Source organism: Ursus americanus, chromosome 25 (genome assembly GCF_024610735.1).
Source record: "Ursus americanus isolate L20-20 chromosome 25, mUrsAme1.1.p, whole genome shotgun sequence".
NCBI lineage: Eukaryota > Metazoa > Chordata > Mammalia > Carnivora > Ursidae > Ursus > Ursus americanus.
In genome coordinates this window covers 42,288,001-42,312,687 of record NC_142151.1, presented here as the reverse complement: position 1 = coordinate 42,312,687, position 24,687 = coordinate 42,288,001, and the positions used below count along the sequence as shown (strand labels likewise).

The window sequence follows — 24,687 nt, the reverse complement described above, 5'->3', positions numbered from 1 at the left end:
GTGAAGTTAAACAGAAGAAACCATGAAGTCTTTCTTTTTTTTTTTTTTTTAAGATTTATTTATTTATTTATTTATTCGACAGAGATAGAGACAGCCAGCGAGAGAGGGAACACAAGCAGGGGGAGTGGGAGAGGAAGAAGCAGGCTCAGAGGAAGAAGCAGGCTCATAGCGGAGGAGCCTGATGTGGGGCTCGATCCCATAACGCCAGGATCACGCCCTGAGCCGAAGGCAGACGCTTAACCACTTAACCGCTGTGCCACCCAGGCGCCCCATCCATGAAGTCTTTCTAAACCAATTCTATTCAGCTTTAGAAACTTGGTCATTCGGAATCTCTGTCATTCGGAATCTCTGACCCCATCCCTACAGAAGACTCCCCACCAATCTCTTTGTCAGTCCAGGTGACTCAGGTAGGGCTGACCACACCCCCTAGCTCTAAGGGTCAGCTTGTGTTCCAGGCACCCCTGGAGCACTGTTTTCAGCTGATGATACCTACCCATGCTAGGTAACAAACAGAGCCCTCCCTGACACTTCTGCTGGAACAGCAGGGGAAGAGGTACTCTAACCTGCAAGCTGTGAGGATGACATCAGTCCAGGGCAGACGGTGGCTGTTGTCCCACCGAGCAAGGAGAACCTGCCGGAGAATGAAGTCATGCTCGGACTGATGCAGAGCGTAGAGTGAGAGAGAGAAGGAGACAGGTGGACAGTGGCTTGGCGATATTTGAGTCCTCAGATCCAGCCCAGCTCAAAGCTAGATGTGCCATTGGATTTCCCACTGATGTGAGAGATTCATTTCCCTTTGAGCACAACAGATCTGAATGGGTTTCTGGCTGTCACTCACAATCAAAAACAAGACGAAAATCATGCCTAGTGCACATTTATTTTTATTTCCTAGTGCACATTTAACTGTAAAATTTGTACCACATCGATTTTCACTTGTTTACTGAATAACACATGCAGGTTTTTACCTAAAATTTTTGAACACTTTTATTTTTATTTATTTTTTTTTTAAAGAATTTATTTATTTATTTGACAGAGAGAGAGACAGCCAGCGAGAGAGGGAACACAAGCAGGGGGAGTGGGAGAGGAAGAAGCAGGCTCATAGCGGAGGAGCCTGATGTGGGGCTCGATCCCATAACTCCGGGATCACGCCCTGAGCTGAAGGCAGACGCCCAACCGCTGTGCCACCCAGGCGCCCCTGAACACTTTTATACTTCACAAAATAACCTCGTGTGTGTTTATAAAACTTAATTTTTTAAAAAAAAATTTATTTATTTGAGAGAGAGGGACCAAGGGGTGGGGAGGGGCAGAGGAAGAGAGAGAGAGGGAGAATCAGACTTCCCACTGAGCAGGGAGCCCACCCTGGAGCTTGATTCCCCTGACCTGCAGATCATGACCAGAGCCAAAGGCAGACGCTTAACCAACTGACCACTCAGGCACCCCGAGGACCTAGTTTTAACAAAGTTATGTGAGGTGGGATGTATTTTATTCCTTCAGTTGGTCAAACTGAAGCTCGGAGAAACCCAGCAGTTCATTCAGCATCACACAGCTAATAAACTCTAAAGTAGGTCTTCTGGCTCCAAATCCCAGGCCTATTCTATAGCTCTTCATCTGCGTAAGTACTTGTAGGATTTCTTCAGGAATTAATTTTTTTGTCTCTCTTGATGCAAGAGAAGCTCACTTAAGGACAGGACGTTGCTGTTTGTGTTGAGTCCCTGTTTGACTTCCCCTGACAGCTTCCTGGTATGAGTGGGACTCAGAGTAGGGGGTTGGCTCTCGCTGATGGTAAGATTAGGGTTTGCCAGATCTGCTTTCTCTCATCAAGGAGCTTATAATCAGCTGACTGAAATAATGCATATGTATTACAGCGGCGTTTTTCCGCCTTTTCTGACTGCAATGGTAAGAAACTATACACACATTCTTAAAGTTTAAAAGCAATACCTACCTTAGTACTTGTGACAGTCTTTGATGTTTCCCATTTCATTTTTTTAGAATTCTGATTGTGACCCGCTAAACTGATTTCATCATTCAATAAAACGCATTGAAACCCAGTTTGAAAAAGCACTGTTACAGGTTACGTATATGTAAAGTCAAATCCAAGCTAAAGTCCGATATCACAAATGCTTATTGAGTGCTAAGTATATTGCTAGGTGCAATGAAAGATACAAATAACATATGTATAGCTATATGACACTCATAATCTAGCGACAGAAATCAGAGAATAAACTCAAATAATTAATAAAGGGAAAAATATGAGCCAAAAACCTCCCCGCAAAGATTCAGGAGCAGTAGAAATCACATCCTGTGAGAATCAGGAAAAGCTTTAAGGAGCAGGGAGCATTTGAGTTAGGTCTTGAGAAGCGGCTATTAGAACTGTGAGTGGAGGTAACAGAAGGAGCCAGCATAGGGTCAGGCCATGTGTTTGGGAAAGAAAATGAAATTCAACTGGAATGAAGGCTTTGCATGGTGGAGAGGTGGAAGATGAGGTGGAAAGAAGGCAGGAACCGTGGCGGGAGGAGCTTTGTCAGATGAAGTCTGTTCTGTAATTGAATGTGGTGTGTGTGTAAAACATCCTCCACATGGCATGAGGTAGCACTCAGTTAATAAGACCTCCCATTTCCTTCTTTACTCCGCAGGCAATAGGACATTTGTAAGTGGGGAACGGAAATGCTCAGGTCGATTGGGGGACATTGAAGCTGTGAGGTCAGTGCTGTGGAGGCCCAAGCAAAAAGGTAGCAGTTGAAATAGAAGGGGACAATTGACCTTGTGCAGGTAGGCAACGGTAACTGGCATTATTAGATGTGAGGGAGGGTGAGGAATCCATGATGACTTTCAATTTTTAAGTCCCAAATGCTGGGAATGTAGGAAAATTGTAAGAACAACCTGGTTTGAATAGAAAGGAGGATAATTAGAAATGTTGACTTTCTAGGTGGACAGCCAGGGAGAAAGTCCAAGAGGCAGTTGTAGTTTAGGGAAAGAGGGTGCAGGGAGTAATGGCATTTGGGAATCACCATCGAGAACGTGAAATGGTGCCATGGCTATGAAGGGATGTGACCATGGCCTTGGAGTCCTCCTTGAGGATACACCACTGAACATGACAAAAGTCCTGGCTCTCAAGGAGAAATACAAACAGCAAAAGCAATTTGTGGGTGTAGTGCTATGGAAAAGGGAAGAATACAGCCTAGTGCACATAGGACTACATAGAAGACAGGCCTCACTCAGACACTAGCCTCAGGGAAGGCTCTTGCAGGAAGAAGCATTTAAAGTGACACCTCAGTGGTGACGTAGGAGTCAGCCAGGTGAAGGATGCATAAATCAAGAATGTTCCGACAGAAGCACAGCATGTGAAAAGATGGGGAGGCAAGAAAGAACATTGGTACGTTTGGGGAACAAAAAAATAGAGGGAGCATCTTTATGAAGTTGGTATCATCCCCACTTCAGATAAAGAAATGAAACACAAAGATTTAATAACATACCCATAGTTTCCCAGCTGGCTAGACCCGGAACCCTGGTCTACTTTACTCTTAAGAGGTTGTTCTTTCCATTATTCCAACCTGTCCCACAAATGTCTCTAATGCTGGGTGGGTCCTGGTATTACATCGAAGTTGCCAAGATTAGGTAGAGTTAGAGGACTAAGGATTGAACCTAAGGAATGCCTACATTTAAGGAGTAGGAGGAAAGAGAAGAAAAATAGCAACTGAAGAAAGCAGAGGAAGGGCAATCCAAATAGGAGAACTAGGGGCGCCTGGGTGGCTCAGTCGGTTAAGCATCCAACTCTTGGTTTCAGCTCCGGTCGTGATCTCGGGGCTGTGAGATCCAGCCCGGTGTTGGGCTCCGTGCTCAGTGCAGAGTCAGCTTTGAGGTTCTCTCTCCCTCTCCTTCTGCCTCTCCCGCTCATGCTCTTTTCCTCTCTCTCTCTAAAATAAATAAATCTTTAAACAAAACAAAATAGGAGAGCTACCCAGCAAACACAGTATGATGGAATCCAAAGAAAGAACTGGAACAGGAGTGGTACAACATTTCAAATGTGGCAAGAGCTGAAGAGTTTGTGGGTTCTGACCATAGACAGCCAATGATGATATCACTTAGCTAACAAGAAAGCCATTTCCGGGGTGGATCACAAAGAGTGGAAAAATACATGGGTGTTCAGGAAGCAGAGTGAGTGCAGATCACTTTTTCAGAAACACTGATTTTGGGTTGCGGGAGGAATTAAGAAGGGAAGCCAACTCAGATGGAGGCAGCAGTTTTATTAGGAAGTGATCTTGAGATCGCCGCTAAGGGAAGGGAAGGAAGCAAATCTGCACAGAAGGAGAAGTTGGGCTGTGACATAGGACAAAGGCTCAGCCAACCTTCAGAACTGTCCGTTTGGGATGAGAAGGATGAATCTTTATACTCCCATGTAAATCAGTCATTCAGCATGGGCTGCCTGAGAAAGGGGCATGACAGGACGGCTGAGGGCCAGCTGCCAGCAGCATTCCCTCTTCAAACAGCTGGGGTCCTAAGTCCTTCATTCTCAAAGGGGGTCCTGCCTGTGCATTCCAGCATTTATCCCAGGAAGAGCCTTACAAGGCTAGCAGAAGTCAAGGGAGGAATATTTTTAGGATAGGTAAGACTCAACTTTGGAAATAGATACATAAATAGAAACAGATATATCCTAATTATTATTCTGTAATGCCCTGTCAGGAAACATGTCAGCCATAACATATTAAAAAGCGGGCTAATACATTTATGAAACACCTCCCATATATCTGGCCTTTGTTAGCAGCAGGTGTACAAAGATAAGATAATCACCCCTAGGGTACCTGGGTGGCTCAGATGGTTAAGCGTCTGCCTTTGGCTCAGGTCATGATCCCGGGGTCCTGGGATTGAGTCCCACATCAGGCTCCCTGCTCCTTGGGGAGACTGTTTCTCCCTTTGCCCCCCCCCCCATGAATAAATAAAATCTTAAAAAAAAAAAAAGATAATCACCCCTATTGAGAAGCTTACAATTTAATGGGAGAAGAAGAATGTATAAAAGCAATAACCCTATGAGGGGCTGTGCTTATCTTATTTGTGCCATTATCTGTACCACCCCGTGTATGCCTAGCACATAGTAGGCTCTCAAATATACACAATGAGCCAGTGGTAGAGTAGAACAAGAGGTCCTTGGGTAGAAGACAAAATGTAGGGCTAATGCTGCCTGGAGGAGTCAGGGGGGTATATTTTAAGGGAAGCTTAAATAATAATAATAATAATGTTTACCAGGTAACGAAGGGGAGGGGTAGGAGTAGTTAAATTCCAGGCAGCTGTTTCAGGGAAAACAAAAGTAACAAAAAGAATACTTGGAGAGTGAGTAGAAGGTAAGCATGGAAAGAAAAGTCTTCTGTTTCAATAAAGGGCACACATGATGCAAATACTTATTAACATCTACACAGAAATGAGTTGGCCTGGGTGGTAGTGTGGAATGTTGAGGGAACTTACAATAGGATGTTACGAAAGATTATTTTCAAGCTCGATGTGAATGAAAGGGAACTGTTTCGGGTGTCCACAATAGAGGCGGTACAGAATAGCAGTTGAGGGCTGCTTCCTGAGGAACAGATTTGTGTTCAAAGCCTGGCTCTGCCACGGACAGATGTATGTACTTAGGTAAGAACCTCCCTAAGTCTTCGGTTCCCAAACCGCAAAATATAGTTCCTGCCTCACAAATCTATTGTGAGCATAATTCAAGTTTGTGACATTAAATGTGGTGTTTGATATAGATACGTAAGAAAAAGTGAGCTAATGTTGTCAGTAGGAATTGCAGAGCTGGAAGGCACGACTGGAGTGTACGTGCTGGGACAAACTGCTGGGAAAGGAGACAGGAGCTATGGTGGAGTCTCTTATAAAATCCACTCCTATTTTTGGAATTCCTCAACAAACGCAGGGCTTTTTCTTCCAACATTTGAGTTCGTGGCTGATTTCATATGTACTTCTGTTTTCCTGTGGAAGGAGACAAATTGGTGGCCAACCCCATCTAAGGCAGCTTTAGATTAGGGAACTTGTCTGAGGCAGAACAGGACAGGGAGCAGGTCAAGTTGTAACGGTAGGACTTTGAGTGCTTGTGTGCGTCCTGGAGTAAAGAGATCTTCATCTGGGTCCAGGGCAGGAGATCTAGAGATCCTTCTGCTGACCCTATGGCTGTTCTGAGTCGGAAGCAGAGCCACTTGCTAGAAGCCTACTTTGACTAATATAAATCTATTACTCTTTTCTTTCTTTTCCATTGTAAGATATTTCTTTCTATCATACTTAATATGCGTATGTTTCTTATGGTATTAAGCAGATTTTCTTTAAAACTATCAGGAAACTTTCTGAAGGCAGCAACTTCTTCCTCCTGGTATCCCACTTCATTCTCCTCACCTCCCCCTTCTGTCTCCTTTCCACCTGTGCCTCCAGCTGGCCTACTAAACTATTTGCCAGAGGCATCATTTCCTCATTCTTTCAGTTCCCTTCCTCCCAGACTGAGAAATTCTGGACTTGCTCTGGATTTGTTTTTCTCGAGTCTCGGGTTTTTTTTTTGTTTTTGTTTTTTTTTTTTTAATTTTGTTTTGTTTTGTTTCTTTTGCTTTTCCGTCAGGCATCCCAGGCCTGGGTTTGCATGGCTTTGTAGTTGGCCTACGGATCACTGATTAACCAGGCTGATGCCAGCAGGTCCCTCAGATCCCAAGGAATAGACTGGGCGGTATTTTTACCCACACACTGAGACACATCATAATTGCATCAGTGCTGCACGCACCTATGGAAAATACTAGTAGACTGTCAGGCTTGGGGTTAATTGGTTTCAGCTCACGCCTTAGGGGAGCAGAGTCCTTGCACACTTGCTGGCCTGGTACAAGTGCCGCAACCAGCTTCACACTAAGGGGAGTGGCGTCCTGAAGGAAAGCAATTCCTTTAACTCCACCCCTTTCATCCACTGGCATTCACAGGCTGCCCTCCATCTCCTGCCAAACACATCAAAGACGAAATCTTAGAATAAAAGTTTTCTAACTCAATTAATTGCTCATTAATATCCAGGAGTGGCCGATATATGATGCTTCCCTTTTCAGGGCAGGTCAAAGATGAAATCTGATCAGGCTTGGAAGGGTGTGGCTTGCCTCTTGAAACTCCCCGCTGTGTCTTTACCAATGCGGTGTTGCTCAGGGTAGCCCCAAGTGACCTTATCTAACCAAGGGAGGCGCACTTGTCTGCATATATAGAGGCAGGAGGTGACACTGGGAAAAGTCAAATCCAGTCTGCACAATGAAGAAGCAACCGAAGACGGAGGAAGCCCCACACTGTGAGCTCAGTAAGTAGCCAGCAACTATGCAGAAGCCCAAGGAGGTGGCTCAGCTGAGCAGGCCTGGCAGGTGACAAGAATGGCTCCAGCCATTTTACTTTCTAGCGGCAGCAGAGGCTCCCAAAGGAAAGGTTCTGGTCTGGAGGGACTTCATCAAGTCTTGCTGAAACTACCCAGATGTTTTGTTGAGAGATTCTCAGAACTAATCTGCGTTTTCTTTCTCTCTCCAGGAGCAATTCTGTATGGAGAACAGCCTGTATCAGATAACTGACGATGCTTGGCCCAGTTTTTTTGTCCCTGAGTTTTTTACTTTGTATTTGATTTGGATTTTTCTTTTTGCAGTTCACTCTCCTATCGTCCTCTCTCGGACTCTTTTTACTATCTAATAAAATTTTCTCCTAGCAGTTTTTACATGAAAAAAGAAGTTGGAGGGGTTGATGCTTTTCCTTTCTAGGCCTACAATTTGGTTAAATAAGCTTGGTTATCTTTAATGTAAGCTGTAGGGGGGTGTCTAAGAATGCTTCTGGATGTTCTGAAGGACACTACAGAAAATGAGGGTGGCTTGTCAGACCATTTTCCTTCCCTCCAAAGCACTACTAGTCTGGCCATTATCTTCAGGGAAAGACTGGCGCGTGAGGTTGAGACTAGAGTGGGACTGCTTTTAGGTAGACAGAGATAAAGCCTGGGGGGAGGAAGCGAGACAGACCGGTAGGATGGGAGCAGCGCACCTGATGCGGTGGAACTGGCTGCACTAGCTGCCGTTTCGCGGTTCCTCCCAGGTATGGATTGCTTTTGGCGAGGAGCAGATACTGTGATGTGGCTCTGGGGACAAGAGGACACGGTCCTGCCAGGTTGGCTAAACTTTCTGTAGTGGAGCCCTACCTCGTAGAGCAATGTCTCCAGAAAAAAAAGGGGGCTCGACCGCCGGTACCTAGTGTGAGGCAGCGGCTAACTACGGTAGGTAATTTATGTGACCCGGGAGCGCCCGCGCCGTGGGAACTTCCGAATCCACACTCGGCGAGCAGGACGCGCGCAAGCAATGGCTCCGCTGTAGGCACCTCCCGCCCAGGCCGCCGTGGCCCCGCCTCCAACTTGACCCCGGGGCGGGCGGAGCCTCGGGACGCAGTCGGCTGGCCACGCGCGCCCGCAGCTACGGGGAATACGAGGAATCCAGCCAATGGGAATGTGCAACTGCGGTCCTGTGGGCCAATCGCGGGGCGTGTAGGGGGTTGGCCGGCTTGGCGCTAGCTCCCGGGATATGGAGCGGCCAGCGCGAGGGCCTCTTGTCAGGTGGTTGCAGAGCCGGTAAGGCGACGGGCCGGCGAGGTCGGGGGTCACGCGCCCGCGCCGCTTTCCCTAGGCGGGCCGGGAGGGCGCAGGGCGGCTCGAGGGTGCGCCAGGGAGCAGGCGCCGGGGCCAGTATGGGGCGCGCAGGGCGCCGTGCGGAGCAGCGAGAGGCTGTGCGGCTCGGGAGGGCCTGAGGCGCGGGGGGCCAGTCGGAGCCGCATTCTTAGAAGGAAGATGGAGAGCGGGGGGCGGGAAGCGGACGCCTGAGGTTGTGGGGGCCTCGCCCCTTCCCCGCCGAGGCCTAGGAGAAATGGCAGAACCCCCGGCCGGACCTGCCACCGCGCCGGAACCCGTGACCGAGGGTGCGCTAACCCGCTTCACGCCGCGGTGGAGGCGACGGGCACAGGGCAAGGTCCCGCCAGCCTCCTCCTTATCTGCAGAGCCCTGGGCCCGCGCCCGCTCCCTGGGCCTCCCGCCGCTCCTCTCCAACAATAAAGTTCACTTCAGTGCAGCCAGCATCCGTGGAGAGCTATCGAGTGCGGGGCCTGGGGAGGCCGCTGAGTACTCGCGTGTGGATCGGTTTTAGGACTGTTTGTGCGCCTGCCAGGCTCCAGGTCCTTTTATAGGGGGGCATTGTGGCGCACGGTGTGTAATGGGGTAGATGCTTTCCGACTGTTCGGTTTCTTATAGCCCTACTTTTAAAGCTGTATTTTGATATTCCGTCTTTGGATTCTTTTCCAAAAGAATATTAAATTATCAAAACAATTCTTTTGATCTCCCCCCCCAAAACCCACCTCATGTATCCTACGATTTCAAAGAGCATCATTAGGAGAGAAGTTGAGAAACCTGGGCGCGAGTTTTCCTGTGCGTGAAATGAACATGTTTTCATGTTGTCTATTGCTTTAAGAGGAGCGCTGTGAAGTTAAAGGAACGTGGCATATCTTTGAAGTGGAAGACAAAAGGAAAAATTCTGTGGAAGGAGAGGCAAGGGCAGATAGGCTTCCAGAAACTCTTGCTGGCCATAATTTTAGTGAATATTGGTGAAACCGGGGGACACTGTTTACCTTGACTCCTGTGAAATCGAAGGCCCACCAGTTTGCACCACTTCTTGGCTGTGTAACCCTTTGAGCAAGTTGCTTAGTCTCTTGGTTCTTTTGTTTCCAGGTACTTAAAATGGGGATTGATAATACCAATCTTACAGGGTTGTTGGTGAGTATAAAGTAACAGTACACATAAGGTGCTTAGAACAGTTCTTGGCATGTAGTTTTTATTACTTACCTGTGCCTTCCTTCCCCTGAAGATTCAAAACTAAAGAATTCTGACATTACTACTTACTTAATGTTTGCTCAGAATCCTGAGCCTATTGTGAAAGAACCCTTAGGCCCTTGTTTTCTATCTGTGACCGTAATGTTGACCTGAAGGTATGGTATAATTCCATATGATTAGAGGCTTTCTACTGGGTGTTTATTTTTATCATTAAATAAGGTTGGAAACTATCACTATACTAGGTGTGTCTGTGATAGCTGTGTTGGGTAAATGAAACCTTGGAACTTCTTTGGCTGTTTAGTTTTTCATCGGAAAATACTTCATTTACGGTCTTAGGCTAGGCACAGTTTATTTTGGATCCAATACCAAAAAGGCCATGATTGCAGCAATACTTGGTTTCTCATGTTTCCGGAATGGCTGTGGGACTCGGGAGGGGAATTTCTGGGCAGTCTGGCAGCACTTCTTGTTAATGAATGGGGAAGCTTGGTATGACTCTAATCTTACTTTACTGTTAGGATATCAGCAGTAGTTCCTTGGATTACTCTCTGGAGCAACTACTAAGCAGCTTTATGTCAGTTTGGACTCAGGGAAGGGAAGGTTAGAGGTTAGAGAATGGTATCCATAAAGTAGCATCTTTTGGGTGGATGCTGTGGAGTCAGAGACCTCTTTATTTATTCCTTGCCTTCTCTCCACGTACACAAATACAAATGTCTGCTGACAGATAGATACCCTTTCTATGAGGTTAGTTTTAAGTTATCTGGAAGGCACTACTGAAAGACTATTCTGTCTTCTGATTCTTCCCTTCCATGAAAGCTGCTTTTTATACACATAGGATAATCACAAAATGAGAAACTGAGTTTATGAAAAAGAGCACCGCTTAACTGCAGCAGTATGCTGGCCCGATTTGGGTGAAGTAGGGATGCTATAAGTTCACTTATTTAACTTTGGAATGAGGCAGTTTAATAGTTCTGTAGGGTTGAAAGTTGAATTTGGTTTGTTGAGAGTAGAGAACAGTGTCGTCTTGGAACCTCTTTATTTGTTCCTGAATAAGGAGGAAGGGGAGTGACGTCTTGGAAGAGTTGAGTGTTTGAGGCAGAAGGGGAAGCATTTTGCCCTGGTATTGTTGTCATCTTTGTCTCTGTGGTTTGAATAAAATATTTTGGAAAAGAAGGCTGGGAGCATCTGAATGTGCAGAATATAAAAATTTGGAAGACCCTGACCCTTGTCGTCTCACTCATCAGATGCCATTTATTGTTTTGATAATTTTTTTTTTTTAAGATTTTATTTATTTATTTGACAGAGACAGCCAGCGAGAGAGGGAACACAAGCAGGGGGAGTGGGAGAGGAAGAAGCAGGCTCACAGCGGAGGAGCCTGATGTGGGGCTCGATCCCAGAATGCCGGGATCACGCCCTGAGCCGAAGGCAGACGCTTAACGACTGTGCTACCCAGGCGCCCCTGTTTTGATAATTTAACAAACACATATTGAACAGTTGACATTTATTGGCCCATGGAGACACAAAGAACAGCCCTTCAGGTATCATCAGGAATATCATGGATAAAATGTGACATTGTTTGTATTATAAACTATCATAACATCAGAATGGAATGTAAAACATTTGGCCGGGAATGATAAAAATATATTTATTGTCTCATTCCTCTTCCACTTTTAATTTATGGAGTAACTTACGTTTTTTTTTAACGTAAGGACCAAAGCTTCCAGTAAAAACTTAAATTGGGAAGTTAGGGTTCTCAGTCTTGTCTTTGTGCTTATTGCTAGTGGGTCATCGTGTATGGGTTATTTTTGTTTGTATTGGTCCCATTTATCACTAATGATCAAGTGTCTGTTAAAACTCCTAGGTAATGGAAGGAGAAGGCTACAGGTTAGTTATTAAAATTTAAACAGGCTCCAAAGAGCAGAAGGAGGCATATGTGCAGCCGGAGAATCTTGTAGTAAGTGTTGTCTGTCTGTACATACAATTTTTCTTTGCTTTAAGAAAAGGCATGTCGAGGAAAATATGTACTCAAATTTTTAAGGCCAGGCTATATCCAAGAGGGCAGTATGTGTCATTGGAATAAATGAATTGAGTAGTCTAATAATAAGCATTCTTCACATTTGCGAGAGAAAAATTATTCAAACAAGTGTGAGGGCAGAACATTTTTTCTGAGGCATGAGTGGGTGTAAGTTGGTTTAATAGACTGTATTATTTCAATATAAAGGGTCTCTGAAATTGTTCACAGAGCTTTGAGTTGTGTTCTAGGATCAGTGTGTCAGGCCGGGAGGCCGTGTTGGTTCACCCAAAGGGAAACACGCTGCTGTATACCTCTGGTTAGGAGGAAATCAGAGGAAGCTCTCTGTCTGAGAACTAAGAGGAACAAAGACCAACTTATACAGAAGCAAGACTTCAGTGCCCCTGACATGTCAGCAGCCAAAGAGGTGTGAAAGCTGGTTAAGCCTCAGCTACGGGCAGAAAGTGTTCTGTTTAGTAGGTATCAGGCCCTTCTAATTCTGAAGTCTCTGTTTGATGAGTGATATTTTTGTCTAAGAGATCAGTACTTCTTGACAGCCTGGCCACATTTCTCCCAGCTGTTATCATCTTTGACACCCAGTCAGCCAGTTTCATTATCAGCTGTCCTCTTTCTCCCCATATCTGACTCTTCCCTCCTTGCTGCTTAACATTTTCTTTTTCTTCTTTTTTATCATTAGATGTTCTCAATGTCAGGTTTTTATTTCAACTCTAAAACATAGATTCTCAGAAGTCCAGCTTAGGTGAGAAACCACAGACTTGACGGTGAGTTGAAATTGTGCTCTCTGGTAGACTAAGCAAGATTCTCCCAATTTCGAGATGATTGCTACGGTATACAAAGTCAGTAAAAGGAAGAGCCGCCTAAGCTGGTGGCCGTTGTGCCAGCGTGAGAAAGAGCAACACACAGAAACCCTGATGCGCGTTAAGCACACGATACAATAGGAGTACTGTTTGTACTTTATGAACTGGGTGTGTTTGTGTGGCTTTTGGCTGAAAACATTCTAATATGAAGACATTCTCTACTTAGGTAGTGTGGATTAGAATTTTCAGACCTTTTTCTTAAACTAACACCACAAGGACTTTTCAGTTTGTTCCTTCACAGAAGTAGGTGTAATCAGTCCTCAGCCTATCTTTTCTTCATTTTATCATTTTATATCAAATTCATCTTCATAAGAGAAAAATAGGATACACTTATCCTTAAATTTTAAAAATTCTAAACTTCACATCCCCAAGAATAATTCAGGAGTTCACATGGCTCTTTAAAAAATTAATTACTATAGTTGACATACAGTGTTACCTTAATGTCAGGTATACAGCAGTGCTTTGACAATTCTCTACGTTTTGCTTACTGCTGGTAAGTGGAGTTACCATTTGCCACCATATCATGTTATTACAATATTATTGACTACATTCCCTATGCTGTGCTTTTCATCTCCTTGACTGACTACTTATTTTATAAGTGGAAGTTTGTACCTCTTAATCCCTCTTTACATTTTGCCCATGACAACTATATGGTCAATAAACCATCAGTTTGTTGTATATATTTAAGAGTCTGTTCATTTGTTTGTTTGTTTTGCTTTTTAGATTCCACATGTAAGTGAAATCATATGGTATTTGTCTTTCCCTGTCTGACTTGTTTATCTTGGCATAATATCCTCTAGGTCCATCCGGGTTGTCACAAATGGCAAGATATCATTCTTTTTTATGGCTGAGTAATAGTCTACTGTGTGTGTGTGTATTTATCACTTTTTCATTATCCTTTCATCTATATACACTTGGGTTGTTTCCATATCTTGGCTTTTGTTAATAATTCTGCAGTAAACCTAGAGGTGCATCTGTGTTTTTGAAGTGGTGTTTTCATTTTCTTTGGGTAAATACCCAGTAGTGGAAATACTAGATCATATGGTATTTCTGTTTTTAATTTTTTGAGGAATCACCATTTTCTACAGTGATTGCACCAGTTCACATTCCCACTAACAGTGCACAAAGGTTCTCTTTTCTCCACATCCTCATAAACACTGTTTTGTGCCTTTGATACTTCCCATTCTCACTGGTATGAGGGGATACCTCATTGTGGTTTTGATTTGCATTTCTCTGATGATTAGTGATGTTGAGCATCTTTTCATGTGTCTGTTGGTCATCTGTATGTATTTAGAAAAATGTTCAGGTTCTCTGTCCATTTTTAATCAGATTTTTTTTTTTTTTTTTTTTTTTTGGTTTTCAGTTTTAGAAGTTCTTTATGTATTTTGGATATTAACCCCTTATCAGATATATCATTTGTAAATATCTTTTTTTTTTAAGATTTTATTTATTTATTTGACACAGAGAGAGAGACAGCCAGCGAGAGAGGGAACACAAGCAGGGGGAGTGGGAGAGGAAGAAGCAGGCTTCCAGCAGAGGAGCCTGATGTGGGGCTTGATCCCAGAACGCCAGGATCATGCCCTGAGCCAAAGGCAGATGCTTAACGACAGAGCCACCCAGGCGCCCCTCATTTGTAAATATCTTATCCCTTTCTCTAGGTTGCTTTTGTTCTGTTGATGTTTTCCTTTGCTGTGCAAAAGCTTTTTATTTTGGTATTGTCCTAGTAGTTAATTTTGCTTTTGCATCCCTTGCCTGAGTTATATCCATAACTATGTTGCTGAGGCCGGATGTCCAAGAGATTACTTCCTGTGTTTTAGGAGTTTTATGGTTTCAGATCTCACATTTAGGTCTTTAAATCATTTTGAGTTTATTTTGTGTATGGTGTAAGAAAGTGGTCCAGTTTCATTCTTTTACGTGTTGGCTGTCCAGTTTTTCCAACACTGTTTGTTGAAGAGACGGTCTTTTTTCCATTGGATCGTCTTTCCTGCTTTGTTAAAGATGAATTGACCATATAGTTGTGGGTTCATTTCTGGGTTTTCTGTTCTCTTCCATTGAACTATGTGTCTGTTTTTGTGCCAATACCATCATCAGGGAAATACAAATCAAAACTACAAGGAGATATCACCTCACACCAGTCAGAATGGCTAAAATTAACAACACAGGAAACAACACGTATTGGTGAAGATGTGGAGAAGGGGGAACCCTTTTGCACTGTTGCTGGGAATGCAAACTGATGTAGCCACTCTAGAAAACAGTATGTGAGCTCCTCAAAAAGTTGAAAATAGAACTGCCTTACAACCCAGCAGTTGCACTATGAGGTATTTACCCAGAGGATACAAAAATACAGATTCAAAGGGTTAGGTTAGGGATTTCATTGAATCTGTAGACCGCTTTGGGTAGTATGGACATTTTAACAATATTAATTCTTCCAATCCATGAGCATTGGTGAATCTTTCCGTTTGCTTGTGTCATCTTCGGTTTGTTTCATTTATGTCGTGTAGTTTTCAGAGTACGGGTCTTTCACCTCATTGCTTAATAAATTTATTCCTAGGTATTTTATTCTTTTTTGGTGCAATTTTAAGTGGAATTGTTTTCTTAATTTCCCTTTCTGTTACTTCATTATTAGTGTATAGAAACACAACAGATTTCTGTATGTTAATTTTGAATCCTGCAACTTTACTGAATTCAGTTCTTAGTTGTAATAGAGTTTTCCTGGGGTCTTTAGGATTTTCTGTATATAATATCCTGTCAGCTGCAAGTAGTGCCAGTTTTACTTCTTTACCATTTTGAATGCCTTATTTGTTGTCTGATTGTTGCAGCTAGGACTTCCAGTACTATGCCGAATAGAAGTGGTCAGAGTGGACATCCTTGTCTTGTTCTTGATCGTAGAGGAAGGGCTTTCAGCTTTTCACTATTGAGTATGATGTTAGCTGTGGATTTGTCACATATGGCCTTTATTATGTTGAGGTATGTTCATTCTGTACCACTTTGTTGAGTTTTTATGATGAACAGATGTCATATTTTGTCAAATGCTTTTTTGCATCTACCGAGATGATTGTATGGTTTTATCCTTCCTCTTGTTAATATGGTACAGCTCATTGATCTACAGATATCGAACCACCTTTGCATCCCTGAAATAAATCCCACTTGATCATGATGAATGATCCTATTAGTGTACTGTTGAATTTGGTTTGCTGATATTTTGTCGAGGGTTTTTGCATCTATATTCATCAGGAATGTTGGCCTATAGTTTTTTGGTGTGTGTGTGTGTTTTTTTTTTAAGATTTATTTGTTTATTTATTTGAGAGAGAGTGAATGGGGGTAGGGGCAGAGAGAGAGGAAGACAATGAGAATCTCAAGCAGACTCCCTGCTGAGCACAGAGCCCAACATGGGGTTTGATCTCACGACCCTGAGATCTTGACCTAGACCGAAATCAAGAGTTGGATGCTTAACCGACTGAGACACCCAGGTGCCCCCGAAGTGCTTTGTTTTGTAGTGTCTTTGGTTTTGGTATCATAGGGTTATGCTGACCTTGAAGAATGAAATTAGAAGTTTTCCTTTCTCTTGTATTTTTTGGAATAGTTTGAGAAGAATAGGTATTAACTGTCATTTAAATGTTTGGTAAAATACACCTGTGAAGCCATCTGCTCCTGCACTTCTGTTTGTTGGGAGCTTTGATTACCATTTCAATCCCATTACTAGTAATTGGTTCACATGGCTTTTCTAAGCTGTTTCTTTCCCCCCTCATTCCCAGTGGGGGCAAATTGAGTTTTGGAACTAATGAGGTGGACATCCTCAATGGAATGACTCAGAAAATGGTACTTATTCATTGATTTGGAATGAAAAACAAAACAATAATCTCTTATTTAAAAAAAAAAGTGGCTAGTAATCTTCCTTATTAAAATACATAGGGTTCAGAAAACGATTAGCTCTGTTCAAACCACTTGAATATTTCCGAGTTTTGTTGACTTGCAGTCATCCAGGACAGGAGCTTACTTTCATGAACAACATCTTATATGACGTAGGTTGTAGATCAATAATAATGGTTTAAGGGAAATATCAAGTACTTTAGCCATAAAGGAGACTTTTAGGGAAAAGGATTTTAGATAGATCTGGAAATTTTTACATTTCAGGACAAATGGAATTTTTCTTTTTATCACAATTCCTGTTATTCTCAAATAAATAACTCGGGTATCACTTTCTAAAGCCTTGCTCTCTGCGTTTGGCATTTTTGATTGTGTCACCAGCATGTTGCTGGCACTGAAAAATTGTCTGAGGGGAGCATCAAGAGGGAGAAGAGGTGGTTTTGCCAGTCAACCTCATTTTATTTTATTTATTATAATCTATATTTTATCTTTTCCCCAGAGAACAGTTTTTGTTCGGTGTTTAAGGACTTAGCACCTTACATATGCTTTGGTAGAAGTTGGGACGGCACCAACAGGTCTACATACAGGTGGAGGTGTTTGGTCTTTCCCTGTTTCGCAAGAACGATTCCTGACTGCCTTGCTGTGAATTTTGCCAGTCAAGTTAAACATTCGTGTTCACATTTATTTAACCAGTTGCTACCGTACAAACACTTCCGGTTCTCTCTATAAGAGTTCTTTTCCTACTTTAATGCTGTCTTTGATTTTAGTCATGTAGGGAAGGGAAGGTAAAAAGAGGGGATGAATTAGAGGACTGTTCAAAAACATTCCTCTTTAAACCTTATAATTAATTTTAGGGAGACCTTTGCAATGTTGAACACAGCTCTGAAATCAGTGAAATAATTTCGAGGACCTTTGTTTTCTATAGGGGAGTTTTATAAGAAAGAAGTATTTCAAATTCAACCTTTCTTTTAACCATACGGGGAAAACATTTAAATGTTTTTTAGTATTCAGTATTTCAGACTTTCTTAGGGGCAATTTTTAAAACAGAGTTGGGCTATCTAAATTGTTCTTTTTTTTTTTTAATTTATTTATTTGAGAGAGAGCAAAAGCAGGGAGAGTGGCAGAGGGAGAGGGAGAAACAGGTTCCCTGCTGAGCAGGGAGTCCGATGTGGGGCTGGATCCCAGGACTCTGGGATCATGACCTGAGCTGAAGGCAGATGCCCAACCGACTGAGTCACCCACATGCCCCTATCTAAACTGTTCTTCAGAAAATTGTTCTTCTAGAGTTCTTGTGAGTGCTAAAAGAACACGTGAATTCATGTTACTTAGATGTTCAAAATTGATTATAGCTAGTATGTGTTTGGGGAGATACCCAAATTATCTTTCCTGACGACGTGGCCTTTAATTTTTTGCGTTCATGTGAAACTCCCAGTTCATAATTGCAGAGCATGGCTATTTGGGCACTAAGACAAAGTAGTAGTAAGTTAAGCTTAAGACACTGTGTGCCTGCCAGCTGGATAGGTGTAGATCTCTGATTATCCACTACAGAAGTTTTGTCAGACAGAGTTCAACTACACATCCTGAGAGTGTTTGTTCGGAAGCTGAGTGAATCCATATGACCTTTATATTTTTTAAAAATAAGTAATACAAGGACATGACAAAAATTTTTTTAAGTGCAAAACGGTGTACAGTGTATATTCAATGAGAGGTCTTCCCTTCACCTGACCTCATTTTTGCTCCCCCACTCCTTCATCTTGGGGACAGCATTACAGTCTTGGTGTGTGCCTCGGGAGTAGACCATACATGTACATGTGTGTATTATCTCTCTTTCTTTTTCTTCTTGACATAAATGATGCATGCCATTCTATACATTGGGTTTTTTTACTTAAAAACATGTCTTGGAGATTGTTTCCTACCAGTACATTTAGATTTGCTTTATTACAGTAGCTGTACGGCACGCCATCCTGTAAATGTACGTAGTTTATTTAACCAGTCCTCCACTAATATCTAGGTTGTTTGTAGTCTTTTGATACTACAATGTTACAGGAAATTTCCTTGCACATACTTCCTTGTGTGAGTATTTCTTTAAGGTCCATTCTTAGAAATAGAATTGGTGGGTCAAAGGGTATGTGCACTTTTGGCATTTTAGACAGAAAGTGTAATTTTATTGGCCTTTTTATCTTGTAAAACTTTTTTTTTTAAGTAACCTCTACACTCAGTGTGGGGCTTGAGCTCATGACCCTGAGACAAGAGTCACGTGCTCTACTGACTGAGCCAACCAAGCACCCCACTTGTAAAACATTCTTAACCTCTTTTTGGTGGAGGGGAGGAAGGGCAGAGGGAGAGAGAGAATCTTAAGCAGGCTCTGCACTGGGTGTGTGAGTCTTGCTCTTACAACCCTGAGATATGATCTGAGCCTAAGTCAAGAGTCGGACATTTAACCGACAAGAGCCACCCGGGCACCCCCATTCTTAACAACTTTTGATAAGGAATGGGGTAAAATAGTTATATTACATTTAACCAAGAGTGCCATTTTTTCTGCTGTTAATTGCTGTTTGACAGGAGGAAACTTACTGGATTTGGAAGAAAGTGACACTTTATGGTTGAGGGTGAGCTAGAATATAAAAGCTATATTAATCATAATTATCAAAGTATTGTCGGATTGATTCTGGTTGCTTGTGTTGCAACTTGATCTTTTCATTAATATAGTTAAACGACTGAAACAACCTGGTGGCATGGTCCTAGAAAGCAAAACTGTTTTAATATTAACTGCTTCTGTATGGGTCTTAAATTTCCACGGAGATTAAATACTGTGCAGCTCACCAAGTATAACTGACCCACTTTATTTCCTGCCCTAGTCACGTTCCGTAGACACTGGAAGCAATAGAGCTTATAGTTTGGTGACTAAAAGTTTTGATGAGAAAGTTGGAATCTAGAATCATTTTTTCCTTCTTGGAATAATATATTCCTGAGCTTTCAGAGAGAAGATCAGACTTCTTGTGTTTATTAGCTCTGTATGTAAGTAACATAGAAATAATCCCTTAGGATACTAATAACAATTGTTTAAAATTTTATAATGAAATATTTCTATCTAAGATTATTCAACTATCACTTTTTTTTTAAAGATTTTATTTATTTGAGAGAGAGCAAGAGCATGAGCACAAGTGGGGGGAGCAGCAGAGGCAGAGGGAGAAGCAGACTCCCTGCTGAGCAGGGAGCCCGATGCGGGACCCCATCCTAGGACCCTGGGATCATGACCTGAGCCGAAGGCAGAGCTTAACCGACTGAGCCACCCTGGTACCCCTGACTATCACCTTTATGGACTACAGACTCAGGGAAAAACGCACTACTATCTCAATTGTTTGTTTTTTAAATATAATTTAAAAGCTTATTTTGGGTAGGAAATTTCCTCAGATGCATTAAACACTTCTGTGACTTACACAGGTCGTCACCACAAAAGTAATCTAATTTAGTCAGTTCTTGGTAAGTAGAGCCACATTAGAAGAAACTTGAGTTATTCTTAATAATAATATAATTAATAATAATAAAATATTAATAACATTATTTTTAATAATAATGTTCTCAGAGTTGATCAAAGTATAAAGAAGAGCTCTTTGCCTCATATGAAGTGGCCCAAGACCTTTTCCTATAAGAGTTAAAGTCCTGGAGCTGATTTGTGGTGTCTAATTTATTATGGGTTAGGATAACCTGGCTTCTCAGAATTGTGTGTAAAATAAAAGTATAAAGGCTCTGGGTGGGGCCAAGGGGCTGAGCTGTAATTGGAATCCAAGTGTCTGCTGCTGTTCTCAGTGGTCAGATATGTAAATCCCATTCGGATGAGATGCTAAAGAGGGTTTGAATGTAGTCAGTGTTACTGGCATATACTGGCTGGTGTTTAGCCATCTAGTTGCTTAAAACCTGATGGGAGAGACATGGCTAGTTGTCCACTGTAACAAAATACTTGATATTGGTGAGTATAGAGGTAAAAGGTTATGTTATCCAAATTAGCAAGTGGTGGTTTGTTTTACATTTCGGAAGATGGATGAAACCTAGAACCCTTGCGGTCTGAATTCCATAATTCTTTAAAACAAATATGGAATATATTGGTAAATTATCTAAAAAAAGAAAGTAGAAGAATGTTCAGATAGGAACAAGGGAGAAGAGAGAAAAAGACTTTCTACAGTAAAAGATAACTAAGGAGAGACTTTATAACTTTTTTAGTAGGATCGTTCTTAGTGGGATTTAAGTGGGGTTGGGGCTAACAGTAAATATTACCTCATCTTTCTCCTTCTAAATTTCAAATCACCTGAGAAATAGATTCCTTAATCAGTAGATTAAATGTAAAAAAAAAAAAATCAACCTTATTGGTGAGGTTGATTGGAGAGTATTCCGTAGACCTGTGGCCACATGGGCTCACCACCATCCCTCCCCTCCCTCTAGTTAAACTTAACCTAATAGGGTGCTAGACCTCTGGGACAACCCCTCGTCCTTAACTCCCTTGCCAGATGGAGAGAAGTGCTGGCATCCTGCAAACTATGCCTAGTCTTCCTGGTGCCTCATCTCTCTCTGAGTGCCCAGGAAGGTAGAGCCATGGTGATTAGTTTCTTCTTCTGGTGCTGAAGGGTTGGGGAATGAGAAACATTATAGGGGAAAATTCTGTCTCCTCAGGGAAATATGAGGCTGGGAAGTAATGGCCCTCCACTACTAGTATGGTGGTGAGGTGCTTTTCTCCTTCCATTCCAGAAAATTGAATCGTGAGCTTAAATTGTTTCTTAGATCAGAGAGAGTCATAGATCTTTGTCCTTAAAAATTTGTAAAAGTTGGGGGAAATCAATCTGGTTTTAAATAAATATTTGAGTTAATGTCGAAGCAAAGGCAGAGAGACTGGGGGATTGCTTAGCAGCCTGTTTGTGGGTGTATTAAAAGTATTCACCTACTTCCCTGAAATACCTTTTGCTTCAGTTTGGTTTTAAAGTCTTGCTAGCAAAAAGTGATTAAGACTTTTTAATTTGTACTAAATATCTCTTAATCATTTCTGAAAACTGTAATTATTTTCAAGGTTCTCTAATTTAGTAGAATTATTCTTTTCATCTAGTATGGGGTCAGTTGTACAGAGTAACAAAATGCTGGTTCTGAACTTGTTAGCTTGTTCTTGCTGATTCTTGTCTCCCTTTTCTCCTTTCCAGAATCCTATTCTAAGAACTTGGACACTCAGGCATCCACCATGGTGTTGGGTCCTGAACAGAAGATGCCAGATGGTAATTTACAGCTGTGTTATTGTCTGGTTTTTACTTGGACTTAGGTTTAAATCAGCAATAAAAATTGACCATAATGTTCTTCTTGTCATCTGTTACAACAAAAATTGTCCTTCCCTAGCTAACAGTGCCATCATGGAGACCTGCTCCAATCAGGTCCAGTCCAATCACATCTAGTAACTTGGGCTGTAAATGATAACCATAAAGATCTGTCTCCTGTCTTATTTCCAATTCTGAGATGAGCCAAGATTAGCTGCAAGTTTGGTTTCTGTAGCAGTGATGCTTGCAAGGGCAAGTATTAATCACAGGTTTGGTGTAAAAACCTTTAGAATGCTTGGGCTCTTCACAGCACTTCAGGTACGTTAAGGAACCGTGAAATACCGAGCGCCTGCATTAAACTCTGTATTCTGTTAGAGCTTCTGGAGTGTTCTAATTCTTTCTAGTTCTCAGTTTCCCCTTATAGAATTTTCATTCCTTTTCTTTAAATTTCCTCTTCAATTCAGGGCCATTTCACACGAAGTGGGTCAGCTCCCTATAAAAAGAAAGCTTTTGTTTTTCTAATTGGATGTTGCCATTTGATGATTACCAAACTGGGCTTTGTATCCTTCTGGCAGATTAGCCCTTTTCTCCTAGACCCTCCCCTTCCCAGCATTTAAGATTACCTGTAAGATGCAGGACTCGGAAACACTGATAAGCAGTCTAAGATGAGTCCTCCTGTCACAAGGGTGCCCACACCCCGTGACCTGAAGCGCTTCACTGCAGGCCTTAGTCAGGGTTCCTGTTTGGTGGTTTCCCTGCAGCTTCAGATTTTAGCCCAACTGGCAGGATTTTTCAACTTCCACGTTTTTTGAGAAGCCTGATGGAGGTATAATGTCCAAGGATGATTCTTTAGCGAAGTCCTACCAAATAATGGTTGGGGGTGGGGCGGAGGAGAGTAGTAACCCACTAGACAGATGTAGTTCTGTTCTTCTTCTTTTTTTTTTTTTTTTAATTTTTACTTATTAGAGAGAGAGAACGAGCAGGGGGAGCAGCAGAGGGAGAGGGAGAAGCAGGCTCCCTGCTTAGCAAGGAGCCTGATGCAGGACTTGATCCCAGGACCCTGGGATGATGATGACCTGAGCCGAAGGCAGACGCTTAACCAACTGAGCCACCCAGGTGTTGTCCCAAGTTCTGTTCTTCTCAAAGTTAGGATTTTAGGTTACCAATGTGGCTCGTTGGGGAATGTTACATTTTGAGCCCTAGGCATCAGTGTTTTTAGAAGAAAATGAAATGATTCTAAAAATTGCCAACTGGAAATACAGAAATGTGAAAGTAGGAAAACCATTGTGAGATGAGCATTAAAACTGATCTAGAGCAAAGTGACTGGGGAGGAGGGGTGAGAGGGAGCTTTTTTACCATCAGCTTGTTTTATTTCCTGAATTTCCATCCATGTGAATATACTGCCTAGTTAAGAATTAATTTATTAAAAATATAGATGAAAATAAAATATTAGAAATAAATTGAGTAGAGCCAGGTTGGTCTTGTGCATTTAGGTATTTAAAAAATTTAATTTAAAAGTTACTAAGAACAAGTTGTTAGTGTATTTTGTTCATTTTTATTTCTTCTCAAATCTGTCAATTTAGATGATGCTTCTGGAGACCATGGGGACTCTCCCAGTCTTGGTACCCTCAACCCTGCCTACAGTAGCTCATCTCTCCCCCAGTCCGCTGAGGACTCACAGGAGCCCTTTACCACCTACTTTGATGAGAAGATCGCCATTCCTGAGGAGGAGGTTAGTGACAGATCCTTGGAGGAAAATGTTATTTAGGGAAGACTTAGGAGTGAAAAGTCTGCTGGACACTCAAGATCAACAGCCTCAGATCTAATTTTGGCAAGCAGTCTCTGAAGATGACTTTTATAATCAGAGTAACTGTTTACAGTAACCGTTCAGGAAAACGAGGGCCTTGAAAACAGTTGCCACATCGTACTAGTGATTATTTTTTGATCTAGAAAGTATGAATTTCACGTTCTTTTTTTTTTTTACAGTGGCTTTTGTCCCTTTTGGGTAGTGGTTGGGCACAAGGGTACTGATACTGTTACTCAGGTTTTAGAATGAGAGGCTGATTGATGGAAAGAGCGGGGAAGGGAAGGGCTCCTATTTGGACAGAGAAGTGGCCAGTTTATTGATAAGAAGTGGGTAAGATGGAGGTTTGACTTGGACATACCTAGTATCCAACATCCTAAATCCTTTGTTCTTGTAAAGCTGATATTGTTGCTTTATATGTGAAAAAATAACAGATAAATTAGATCAGTAGTTTGGAGGTGACAATTAGTTTGATCTCTTCTTCTCTTGTATAGCATTCTTGTTTTAGCTTTCGTAAACTCTGGGCTTTCACGGGGCCCGGCTTTCTTATGAGCATTGCCTACTTGGATCCAGGAAACATCGAATCTGATTTGCAGTCTGGAGCAGTGGCTGGATTTAAGGTGAACATCTAGTCCTACCCCTGTCCCTTTTAAATGCACACAGTACACCCTCACATCCTTTCCCTACTCTGCCTGTTGGATATCATCAGCCTTAGCAGTTACATGCAGACAGCTTCATTGGCAGTGACACTTAGGTGACAAGTACTTTGCCACCTGGTTTTTAAAGTTTATTTTATTTTATCTACTCCGCATAGTTTTCCTTGAACTAGGGAAAAATTAAGGCTCAGAAAGGTTTGAGGTGACCTAGCAGGATATGTGCAGAACCTGATACAGAACTCAGGTCATTTGATTCCTGACTTGGGCTCTTTCCCGAATGTAGTATTTCTCATTCACATCGCCAGACGAAAACACTCCAGTTGTCTAATGAGTGTTATG

At 42.3% G+C, this 24,687-nt stretch overlaps 1 protein-coding gene across 7 annotated transcripts in view; it reads left to right on the top strand.

Annotated features, from left to right (window-relative positions):
* The first annotated feature begins 6,913 nt into the window (after positions 1-6,913).
* Positions 6,914-24,687, top strand: part of SLC11A2 (solute carrier family 11 member 2) — a 53,060-nt gene continuing 35,286 nt past the window's right edge. For 4 of the 7 annotated variants that reach the window (XR_006780231.2, XR_006780232.2, XR_015721689.1 and 1 more), the window contains exons 1-4: positions 8,619-8,937; positions 21,781-21,852; positions 23,472-23,620; positions 24,187-24,312. Coding sequence is in view for 4 of the 7 variants with exons in the window: in XM_045801049.2 (XP_045657005.1) it covers positions 8,886-8,937; positions 21,781-21,852; positions 23,472-23,620; positions 24,187-24,312 (399 nt within the window). In the remaining 3 variants the exon portion in view is untranslated. Of the gene's footprint in view, positions 7,298-8,411; positions 8,594-8,618; positions 8,938-9,800; positions 11,377-21,780; positions 21,853-23,471; positions 23,621-24,186; positions 24,313-24,687 lie in introns of those variants that run through there. The other 3 variants (XM_045801051.2, XM_045801053.2, XM_045801052.2) reach the window with 3 other exon arrangements.